General features: G+C 38.7%; 1 protein-coding gene across 3 annotated transcripts in view; it reads left to right on the forward strand.

The window, feature by feature from the left end:
* The window catches only part of LSAMP (limbic system associated membrane protein), a 627,279-nt gene that overhangs the window by 579,432 nt on the left and 35,438 nt on the right, over positions 1-12,409 (forward strand). For all 3 annotated transcript variants that reach the window (XM_054572327.1, XM_054572328.1, XM_054572329.1), the window contains exons 5-6: positions 9,247-9,367; positions 9,853-10,001. In XM_054572327.1, coding sequence (XP_054428302.1) covers positions 9,247-9,367; positions 9,853-10,001 — 270 coding nt within the window. The remainder of the gene's footprint in view (positions 1-9,246; positions 9,368-9,852; positions 10,002-12,409) is intronic.

The following is a 12,409-nucleotide window of genomic DNA, read 5'->3' on the forward strand; positions in this document are numbered from 1 at the left end:
GAGCAGAGGAAAGTAAGATTTCTCTAAGATGCATAGATGATTAGGCATATTTTGAGCTTCTCAGATGAAAAAACCCTTAGGCGTAGTTCGAAAGAGAGGAGGTAGGAGTGTATCCATATATGTGTTCACCCAACAAACGAATAAAGAGAATTCATTTATCCTTTTCAGTTAGAAATGACTTGCCACATCATTACAACTTAAGTTTTTCACATCTTACAATTGTGGTTAGTGACCAGGGAAAAAAGGATGTCCCGACAGTACTTTCCTTCTATGTATTTAACATACACACACACACACAAATGAATACATATCTACATACACATATATACATACATATGTACACATAACACATGCAAACATATATACCCTATATGAACAGATATACACAGATCTGCACATATAACATACCCACACAGACACAACCCCTATTCGAAAATTTGCTTTGGACTGTGGTGAGTTATTTTTTGTTATCCTACGCCCTCCAGGCAGTTCCCTATGTGCCACTGATTCTATATAAATTCTCTGGGAAGGTAGATATAATTTACTCCATTTTAGAGTTTGAGCCACTGAAACCCAGGGAGGTAAAATAGTCTTTCCAAAGGGACATGGGAAGCTAGTGGAAGAAAGAGGCTCAGACTCAGTTTGATTCTAAAGCTGATGCTCTCAGGAAAAAGAGGAGAAGGAGGAGTTTTCTATTCTTATTACCTACAATGTGCAGCATGGGATTAAGGAATTTATGTTTGTCATTTAATATTCAGAATAAAGTCATGAGATAAATATTATTAGTTCAACTTTAAAAATTAGGAAACTGAGGCAGACATTGCTGAGGAAGCTTCCCCAAGGTGACCCAGGTCAGCTGGGTTGCACTGTGTCCGGGGCCTTCCCCTAGCCTTGCAACCTTTTGAAACAGCCAGCACATTCTCTGCATAGCACTCCGAGAAGGATTCAGTAGCTACGACTCTGCCGTAGACATTTGTGGTGCTCATTTCCAAGAAACAAGGGGCTGCTTTTGATGAGCTCTGAAGTACTTTTATCCCCTAGCTATCTGCAATTTTATTTTTGGAATAGAGTTATGAAATGCCAGTGTTACTATTATTTTCTAGTACTGGGTGTGTTTCAAAGACACGTTAATGATCTCAATGTTATAAAATGCTTTAGGACCTTTTATCACATGAAAGACACTTTCTCTGGGTGTTTATACACGTTGTAATTAGGTTGGTTAGCTTCTTTTATGTACACACAGCCATTCCATCTTCTTCCACCTCCTCTCTGTCTTTTGGAGTTAAGGTTTTATTTTCTCTTAATTGACCTTCATCTTAATTAGATTTCTGAAAGTCCAGTCATGGAGCACACAGAAAATATTTAGGCTTCCATTGTGTGAAACATCAAAGTGGTCTGCTTTGCAGATGGTTCCCATGATCAAAGCCAGTCACCTGGGCCCTTTTGTTATTAGTGCAATTAGTCTGACATTGCTCCTTTTTGACTGTCCCCAAAGTGTAACTTAGAACAGAAGAAAATACAGATAATTTTCAAGAAATAGCTTTCATGAAAATCTGAGGTATGCTAGTGATGAGTGAGCCACAGAAGATTATGGACAGAACCTTGAGATTTTAAAAAATGGCCCTGGCTGCTGTGGCTCAGTGGATTGAGCACAGGCCAACAAAAGGGTTGCTGGTTCAATTCCCAGTGCAGGGCACATGCCTCGGTTGCAGGCCAGGTCCCCAGCAGGGGGTGCACAAAATGCAACCACACATTGATGTTTCTCTCCCTCTCTTTCTGCCTCTTTTCTGCTCTCTCAAAAATAAATAAATAAAACCTTTTTTAAAAATACCTCATAATGTGTAAATCTAGTCTAATGAGATCAATCAGATATCCAGTAAATGTTTACTAAATGAATAGGTAAAAAAAACTCACAGGTAAACTCTGCCCTCTTAACATTTCTCTGAACTTTGCAAATGATGGTGGTTACAAATCAGGAAGTATATTCAAATATCAATTTCCTTTGGAATCACCTTTTTACCAACACTTCATAAACTGTGTGTATAATATATTAAAACAACTAGTCATTGCTCCTCTTGCCCTATTCAAACAATTGTTCTCCTTAAGGGTAATCATATTAAGGAGATGAAGTCTCCAAGATTAAATTGTAGAACCAGGTCTGGCTAGCAAAACTCATGAATACTGAGAAATATCTACTATAACTTTTGCCACTTCATCTAAACCTGCCTACTATGGAAATGTCCCATTATTTAAACTTACTCCTCTTTTTTTTCAAAATGCAAGGTTTGGAATTAGGTCAGGGAATCAAGATGGATTAGATAATTAATGGCTAAATAGATTATTGTAATGAAATAGACCCTGAGTGCCACTGGAAAAAAAATAACCCCAGTACTGGTAATTATCTCCTACTAGCATTTCATTGATTCCTTTACTCAGTGGCCAACAGGTATTTGCGGCAGGGCACTGAGAAACTAGAGCAGTAAGCAAGAGAGACAAAGCTCACAAGCTGGATTCTACAGTCTCCTTTGTTACTTCTCTTGATAATCCTTCTCCCCACTTGGTCTGTAATATTACACATAACAATTTAATACCCAAAAATCTATTTTCTGAATGGTAGGAGGTCCTGGAGTTTATAGAAGCTAACATTATTCACCTGAAATCCCTTCGACTAAATAGCCTTAGTAAAATTTTGGACAACAGGCACCACTTTTGGTTTCTTGTATCTTACTTACAGGATAGCTGCTAACTTTTTCCAGATACCAGCCCTAGGAACAGATGTCCCTTCATTACAGGTTCTACGTGTAATCCCTCAATTTCAGTCCTCACAGTGCATGAAAAGCAGGTCTACTTATGGGTTTGTCTTATTCCAGTGCCCAGTATACTGAACATAATATCTAGTGCATAGTAAATGTCAAATAAATATAACCAATTAATTTTATTTTGCCTTTTCCTACACTGGACTCTTGTCCTATTCCTGGAGAGATTCTTCTCAAAACCTACCCCTGCTGTCAACCCTTCCCCTCACCCCGATGACCAGCTAATATTTTCACCTTCTGCCTTCCCACAACTGTCTCTCCTACTAGGTTCACATTGCCACTCGTTATAACTTCTTTTCCTCTGTTTGCTACCCTGTGAACTCAGCTCTGCCTCCACCCTGGTATCCAGAGATAACTAACCCAGCATAGTTGTTGAGAGGCACGAGATGCTGGCATTTCTAAAGCTCCCTGCTACCTTTGAGAGCTATTATTTTAGAGGACGCAGAGGTTACTACTAAAGAATGCACAGTTAGGACTGGAGACATCTGTTATCTCCAAGTAGTATATATGCAGTTTAACTGGACTCATCAGTGCTTTGATTCAAAAATCTCCTGCTGAGGAAATTTTTGTAAAACAACTGCTCAATATGGAACCAGCTGGCTACCTTCTCTAGCTATTCATAGCTTCACTTATCCATTCCCCATGTCAACCTTTAGTTTACATTTATATTTGGGAAAGTATCAGTAAAGACATGTTCTAATGTTTATCACCTTTTATGGGATCTTCAAAGGACATATACAGTGAGAATCCAGAGTTACTGTAGTTTTCAACCATAGCTTTGCAATGTGAACAAGACCCATAATTTTATGAGTGACTTCAGGGTGCCAAGATTATGCTAAAGATTTTGTATGATTCACTGTAATCATCACAGTGACAGTGGCCAGCTAAGCGGGCGGTGGGGGGGGGGGGGGCGGGTATGTTGGACAGGAACTGCCCCAGTGAGGAGGAATATTTACTTTATCAATGATATTGCTGAGTATTGCCGATAGGTGGTGATTAAAAAAAAAAGACAACTCTTGGTTATTTCCACTATTGTTTCTAAATTTTTTTCCTGTAGACAATGTTGTTCTTATTGCCTGCATTCTTTGCTCCACCCCATTCGTCCTCCACTGCACACTAACCCTAGGAAACAGCTGACTCATCCCCATGCTGAGAAATAAAAAACAAAACTCAGAGTAGAGAAGCATTTTCTGCCACAGAATTGAGGACATTGAGAGTAGTAGAGTTAGGACTTTAACCTGGGTTTAACTCCAAAGTCTTCTTTCCTTCAATGACACCATGTGATAATAGCAATAAAAAGAATAAATGTAATCATTGCAGGTGTTAAAATGACCTCCTATTTGTGATTATATTTGATTTTTACATCAAACCTGAAAGATAGGTAGGCAAGTATCATCACCTACATTCAGAGGTCAGGGGCTCCAGGACCTCAGTGTGTCACCTCCAGGAGGTGGCGACCTGAGTGGCCCAGGCAGAAACTGAGCCCTCATCTCCTGATTCCAAACACAAGTTTATATTGACTGTGTTGATGCATGCCATGCCCTTTTTATTGTCTGTAATAGAAGAATCACATAACATTTACTAAAAAGCTACCAGCAGGCTTCTCTAAATGATTTTTCCTTAGCAGGAATTCATTTTTCTCTAAAGGAATTCATTCGAATGGAAGCACAGAGAGGATCAGAGCATGAAATTCAGAGAGATCAGTTCAAATCTAGACTCCTTCAAATGCTGGTTATGTGAATTTGAGCAAGTTACTAACCCTCCATAAGTCTGTTTTCTCATTTATAAGATGGGTTAGCAGTCCTTACCCCCTAATGGCTATTATTTGGATGAAAACAATATCTAAAGCTTAATGCTGACATATGGTAAATGCTTATAAATTGAATTCTTTATTAAGAATTTTGTTACTTAAACTATTATTCCTACTATCAGGGAGAGTAAATAAATGATATTCTGTTTACTAGGTCACTGTCATTGTTATCTTAATTGACAATCTTGTTATTGGTGATATAAGAAGAAAACCCTTTTTAGTATTTTCAGAAGCCAGAATTTTGAAGTAATAAAAACTGGAAGAATCATTTGACAATTGTAAGCTATTCTGAAGTCACATAAAGAATAACAATGGACCTCCATGCAGCATTTTTATTGCCACAATTTTATTATAACCATATTTTGAGCAAGGACATCTATTATTTTAACTACAATAAGCATGCCACAATATGATTTGTAATAATTTTTCTTAGCTCACCAATATAGAATTTATCACAAATGAATTTTTGAATGTTCATTCCAATAAGCATGAACAAATAGACCTGCACCATTGTGTCCTTTGAGAAATATTGGAAACAACAAGCTTCGTACATTTATCATCACCTGCGCATTTACCCTAGTGTGAGAAACTTCCTAGATTTTCAGTGAGAGAAGCAAGTGTTTCACGTTTGACATTGGCTGGTGTCATCTTGTCCCTGTACAGTTAATAGTATTTAGCCCTGGTTTATTGCCACCTTTCCCATGCTAGCATTTCTGAGGAGTTAATAAATAACTTGCCGTTTAACTATTCAGGTTCTGAGCACACTGTGAAATAAGTAAAAAGGCAGGATGGGAGTCCCATTTGCCCCCATTATTAGACATCAAGGGTTAGAGATAGAGTTTGTGTGGCCAACTTCTCTTCCCAATTACGGCAGCCTAGGACTGGGGCCGGCGTGCCCACATGCATGTGGGCAAGGGAGAGCCCAAGAAAGGCTTCAGTGTGGAAAAGCAGAGGAGACGCTCTGATCCCCAGCAGAAGCTTGGTCCCAAAAGGAAGAAGTGGAAGAGCAGAACCAAACACACCTACTTTGTTATTCCCCAAATTTTTAATCAGAAAAACGATTTCTTCCCCCTGGGTCCCAGAACAAGGAGGTATACTAATTAAGCCCCTGCCATGTGGGAGGAAAATCCAGAGCAAGGAAGAATTCTCCCATGAGACTGTGGAGCTGAGACCTGTATTCCTGGTCTCCTGGTGCAGGGACTGGGAGGCTCCGCCACGGCATTATTAAGTTGCGGTACCACGGCAATGAGTGCAGAGGTGGAGGAAGCGGAAAGGGTGGAGTCTGACCCGAGTTTAGGGCTGGCTGAGCTTGGCGGTACTCCTCATCCAGGATTTGTCAGTTATAATCACACAACTCCAGAAACTCACAAACTGGTTAAAACTTATTTCGCAATTTGAGCAATTCACCAAAGCAGTAGAATCATAAGCAAGATTATTTCTCCAGCCAACATGCTACGGACTGTGGAGTTATTGGCAGCTTAAGAACCTAATAGAGTTGACCCTTGAACAACTATGGGGTTAGGGGCATCAGTCCCTGCGCAGTCAAAAATCCATGTATAACTTTTGACTCCCCTAAAACTTAACTCTTAATAGCCTAGTGTTGACCAGAAGTCTTACTGCTGATATAAATAGTCAATTAACACATATTTTGTATGTTGTATGTACTACATAATGTAGTCTTACAATAAAGTAAGCTAGAGAAAAGAAAATGTTAAAACATTTATAGTATTTTTTTTAAAGACACATAAGTGGAACCACAGATTGAAACCTGTATTGCTCAAGGGTCAACTAACTGTACAGTGAAGAGGTGGGGACGGGAAACTGATATTCATTCAGTGTATTACTGCTGATCATCTGTTTTTCTTCTTATGAATCTTATCTCAGTGGATGGCATCATGTAGATGTTTAAGCTAGAAATTCGCTTGTTCTCTGTGTTATCTTTGGCATGCTTCCTTTTTCCTTCACCCTTCACATCTAGTCTTGTCAGTTCTGAAGCTTCGTATCTCTCAGTCTCAAAAACGTCCATTTTCTTCCAGCACCGTTATCACAAACCAAGTGCAGACTTTCTTTGGAATCCTTCAGCAATCTCCAAATGGACTCTCTTGTCTCTGATTCCAACATTTCATAGTTGAAAAAACTGAAGCAATCTGACTCTAGACAAGTTATTGAGTTCTCTAATGAGGAAGGAAAATGAGAGAGAGAACCTAAATTTAAGCTCAGGTTTATTAAACTTTAAATCCAATTTTTTTTTCTGTTTCATCCCTACAAACACCCCCTCTACCAACACCACTCTCTCAGTTATTGCATTATTCTTTGAATTAATGTGTTCCAATGGTCTACGTAACCAATCATAGAATGAAAGAATTTTAAATGGAACCCCTTGGGGCTCATTTTAAACTAAGTTTAAATGAGCCCTTGTTTTAAGAGATAAGAAAGAAAAGGCTCAGGCTGGCGCAGGTGCTTGCCTAGGCCATAGTTCTCTTCAAGAGAAGAATCAGAATCAGACCTCATGTTTCCATTTCTGACTGCTAACCCTGATTCCTAACCCATGAAATAAATAAATGAACTACAATTTTGAAAGCTAGCAATTTAGGGTTAATTGAGTCATGGGTATGAAAATACATTTGGATCATAATGATACCAACTGCCCATTTGTAAAGAATGGGCAGTTTTGACTAGAACTGGTATTTTTTTTAAATAGCTGGAAGGAATCATTAAAATATATAGTTCCCTCATTACATTGGTAATAAAACCAAGGCTCAGAAAGATAAAGTGTGTGATGGGAGGTCCACACAAGCACATTGAAATTAAATGCCAGGACTCCTAGTTTCCAACCCAGGGTTCTTTCCACTCATCATGTTGCCTTTTTGTGCTTATATAAATATGAGCAGATAATTCTAAAGCAACAAAATAACAACCATCACTCACTCTGGCACGCCCATTTACACACAGGCTGGTGGTACTTTTCCAAATGTGCTCTAACTCCTCTTCTCTGACAATGATTTAAAGATGTCCAAGCTCACGTGAAAATGAAACAGGAGAGAAAATTGCAGGCTAACTAGCTGCGTTCGTACATTTTTCCTAACTTAGATCAGTCTTCTCTACGCAGAAAACTTAAAAAAAAAAAAAAGTTTTTGAATATAAAGAAAACTCAGAAATAAGTGAGCTGAACTAGACACTGAAGAGATTTAAATAAATTTAATATACTAGAGATCACTTTACTCTTTCCTTAAATAAGCTTTTTCCTCTGCAAAGTCTAAACATTGTTTGGCCCTCCTTGGTTCATGTGCATGCAGCCAAGTTGTCATTTCTGGCAATAAATTTTGGACAAAAAAATTCTTTTTTCTCTGAAGGTCCATAACCTCCATAAACACAGCATCAACAAGCCAGGAGCTCACATCTACCAACTTTACTCTATCATGTGGACCCATAGACACTTGTTCCACCCTTCAAAGGACTGTTTAAAAGAATCACTCACAGAAACAGAGAACAGACTGACTGTTGCCAGAGGGTATGGGGGGTGGGAGGCTCAGTAAAAAAGGTGAAGGGGTTGAGAAGTACAGATTGGTAGTTATAATGTAGTTATGGGGATGTAAAGTACAATATTGAGAATATAGTCAGTGCTATTGTAATAATTATGTATGGTGCCATGTGCGTACTGGAAGTATCAGGGGAAACACTTTGTCAAGAATATGACCATCTAACCACTGTGCTACACTCCTGAAGCTAATACAAAATAATATTGAATGTAAAAAAAAAACCAAAATCAAAGTGGTATTGGGTAAAGGAAACTAAATGAATATCTATATACATATATATATTTTTTAAAGAATCACAGCAAATTAGATTGTCAGATGTGTTTTATTACAGTTGTGGGCCAGTTCTAAGCAGAAAGAATCAAGGGCGCAACTTCCAGAGAGAATAGAAGGGTGATACAACAGGAAGGCTACTGTGTGCCCCGACAGACTTCAAACGGCACCTTCCCACCTAAAAGCAAAAAATGTACCTGGGTCATAGCAATAAGGAAACACAGAAGAGAAAAAAAATGGTTAAGTAACCATCTAACGCTAGTTCGTTTGTTTTTCTGAATTCCTGAAAAAAATATTAGGCTAAGCTTGGATTTGGAGAACTTTAAACCTGTACTATTTTCATCAGACTTCTTACTGTCACCTCAAACTGCAACAATCACAATGATGATAATAATGATGATGAAAAAGAAAACTGCTCAAATTATACATTAAAATCCCAAGTCCTTTACTATCACCACCTAATTTATGAAAATAAAAATAAACTCTGCACATATTATAACCTATGGTTGAAATAATTGATGGTGTATTGAAGAAAGGAAAAAGAAATCTGAGATTCTATTTCCATAAAAACTTGTTAAGTGTCCCATTTAAGTACACCCAGTCTGTGGCTTCATTAATCATCTCTTATTTTTATTTAGTTTTCTAGTGATCAGTCCCATTCAGCTGATCATAAATTCATGTAAATGGAGCTTTAAGACTATTTCTCTCTGGCACCTCTCCAATCAGATTCTCCTTTCTGATTTCTTCTTGCATGGAAATTCTGGAGTGCCTTCTGACTGTCAAGCAAACCATGTGCCTGTCCTTCCCACAGATCCTCCCACTATCACGGAATCCAAGAGTAACGAAGCCACCACAGGGCGACAAGCTTCACTCAAATGTGAGGCCTCCGCAGTGCCTGCGCCTGACTTTGAGTGGTACCGGGATGACACCAGGTATGTGTGTGCCAAACTTGCCTTGTCCGACTGCTCTGATAGGCGGTCCTGGGAGCACGAGCATCCTCAATGACAAAAACAAGTCCAACTATAATTACATAGGCCTATACTCTTAGATTCTTTCTTTTCAAAATCTTTTTATCAAGTGCTTTCAGGACTGTAATACCTATGTTGAAGCCTCAAAAAACTCAGGTTACATGCATAGTTGAGGTAGTGGTTCAGCGGGTAGTTTCCGCCTGCATGTCTTTCTTTCTTGTAGTAGAAATCAAGCCCAAAGAAACTCGTCCATCTATGGAGTCTTCTCTGTGGATGGACATTGATTCAGTAACATGGAATTGCACTATTAACATGAGGAATGACCATGGAACAACAAACTCTAGCCACGTCCTTTCTCTTCTATTCTTCCAATATAATGGTGGAAAAGGAATTACTATGCAATATCTTCATCGGTGTTTCTTTTTATCCTTCTGTTTTTGAACTCCTAGGATAAACAGTGCCAATGGCCTTGAGATTAAGAGCACGGAGGGCCAGTCCTCCCTGACAGTGACCAACGTCACTGAGGAGCACTATGGCAACTATACCTGCGTGGCTGCCAACAAGCTGGGTGTCACCAATGCCAGCCTAGTCCTTTTCAGTAAGTATGCCAAAGCAGGCCCAGTTGGGAGCATCTGGTTGATGGGATTCTCCCGTGGAAAACTGAAAAATCATTATTTATTAAAGGTAAATTTATATAAAAATCAGGCTATGGTCACCGAAACAAAAATACAGGTTCTCAATCCCTATGCATAAGATAAGTTTGCATATGGAATAACTTCTCTCTCTCTTTTCTGGCTTACTTACTTAAGTTATCTTAATTTTGTTTGCTTGTTTATTTGTCTGTTTGTTTATATATCTCTTGGGTGATGGTCTCTTTAAGGAGCAGAGGAGATATAACATCCTGGAATATGGATGAGAGTTAAAAAATGGCAGAGATGAGAGTGATTAAATGATTTATATGTACTGAGGATGGATTAGGAGCTGGGAGCAGAGAGGCTGGAAAAAGAAAGTGTATTATTAACAACACAAGAGGAAAAATGGAGCAAATGATTAAAATATGAAATCTAAAGGAGGAAAAATGGTTGCAGAAAGGTTACCATGTGACAGCAGGAAACACTGTCTGATGTATTTTTAGAAGAGAGATGGAATGGTAGGAGAGGGGCATTTCTGAGGACCGATGAAGAGCCTAACAGCAGACCCAGGAGGGATCAGTCACGGTAAGTTATTGATGTTAGCAGGAGAGCCCACCGTGGAGCCTTGCTTTGTAGCAGCACATTACAGACAGGTATCTGGCCCCCTGCCTTGCTGGCTGGTGGCTCTGCTCATAGGAGCAAATGCTCCCTGAGAAACAGCACTATAATGGGTGAGATCCCGGAAGATGATAACATGTGGAATAAGAAAATGTTTATCAGAATATGTAAAACCAACAAAAATGTTAGCACATGCTGGGCCAGAAAGTTCATTTGGACTAAAGGAGAAAGTCCAAAGAATTTACTATTATTATTTTAGAATAACAAGCCACTAGGAACTTTTTTCTACACAGGTTCAACTGGAAAATCTAGAGATACTATGGCCAAGAGTGATGCCTCCATCTTACTTTATATAGTTTAGAAGAGCCCTCAAAGGAAAAAGAAAAACAAAAGATTTTTAGGAGAAAAATCAATTTAAGTGAGAGTTCTCTTGAAATATTGTATTAAAGCCATTTTAAAATGTTTCAAAATCCATCTCCACTTACAAGAAACAATAAACACAAACCACTCTCATCGATAACTTCCTAGGACTTCAGACTATAAGAGTTTGATAAGATACAGCTATACAAATTCTGCATCAATATGAAGTTTAGAATTCATATCCTTGTTTACTTGTCTCCAAAGACCAAATGTCAGTGTTCTTTATTTCAGGTAAAGACATCAATATTTCAAGACATTTGTTAAGAAATGTAGTTACCTGTTTCATTCCTGACTTTAGGAATCCCATAAATGGGGGTGGGGGGACCGCCTCAATGGTGAATTTGAGACTCTGAAAAGTCTACAGTGACCTGGTTAAATACAACAACATATACTTAACAAGAGGTTTTATAGAGATTGGAAAAGAAAAAACTGGGCAATCGAATTAGAGAAGGTGAGCAGGTATAAATTTGCATTAAAGTAATGCTTTTCTTTCTCTCCCACCCAGACTGCACTAATGTTATATTTCAATTAATTAATAAGTGATAGCTACAGACAGGGAGAAGAAGGAGAAGGAGGAAGGAAGGATGGCATACTTGAGGTGGACAGAGAGAGAATGGGCTGGGTCAAATGCAATGAAGATACTGCTAGTCTGGGGTTGATGATGAAAGGTAATCTCAAGCACCATAATAACACTGCCCTAAACACAAAAGTCCATTTAAAGGACTTTTAAAATTAAGCAAAATTAAGAAATGTGCAGCAAAACATCAAGAATCTTATAGAATTTCTATTTGTAAACTGAGAATCAAGGAATTGAGCAAGTGTCATAATCATATTGCCAGTGACGATTTCACAGGAGTCACCCTCAATGACCTTTGTGAGATGTGCACAGTGCTGTGTTGAACGATGCACTGCTTCCCAGTGAGCCTGCTCGCCCCTCTGCAGGGCAGCCCACAAAGGCACTAGCTACGACTAGAGCAGCACACAGAGGCAGCATAGTCATCAGCATTTTGTTTTGCATTGATTTCCTACCTTATGGGAAAGTTAGGAAGTGTAGTACAGGAGAATAGAATAACAAAACTCATTTGGTTCAGAGGGGAAAAGAACATTTTAAAATTGTAAAAAATTACTGATTCTACTGCCCTATTTCCTAGATCCAAGACCTAAGTATAAACATTTTAAGGGGAAAGTTCTCTCTGTTTCTTATGTATAAGAATCTCTTCCACCATGCCTACCCTACCACCACAATTTAGGTTTCCCAGGGGCATTGATTGTTACTATAACCTTCATAGTTGAATCCATTGGAATGCAGCTCTGTGGCAGCCTGTTTCACATGGGA

The sequence above is a fragment of the Pteronotus mesoamericanus genome, unplaced genomic scaffold (assembly GCF_021234165.1).
Source record: "Pteronotus mesoamericanus isolate MK-2021 breed Mesoamerican mustached bat unplaced genomic scaffold, CSHL_Meso_final contig_228, whole genome shotgun sequence".
Lineage (NCBI taxonomy): Eukaryota > Metazoa > Chordata > Mammalia > Chiroptera > Mormoopidae > Pteronotus > Pteronotus mesoamericanus.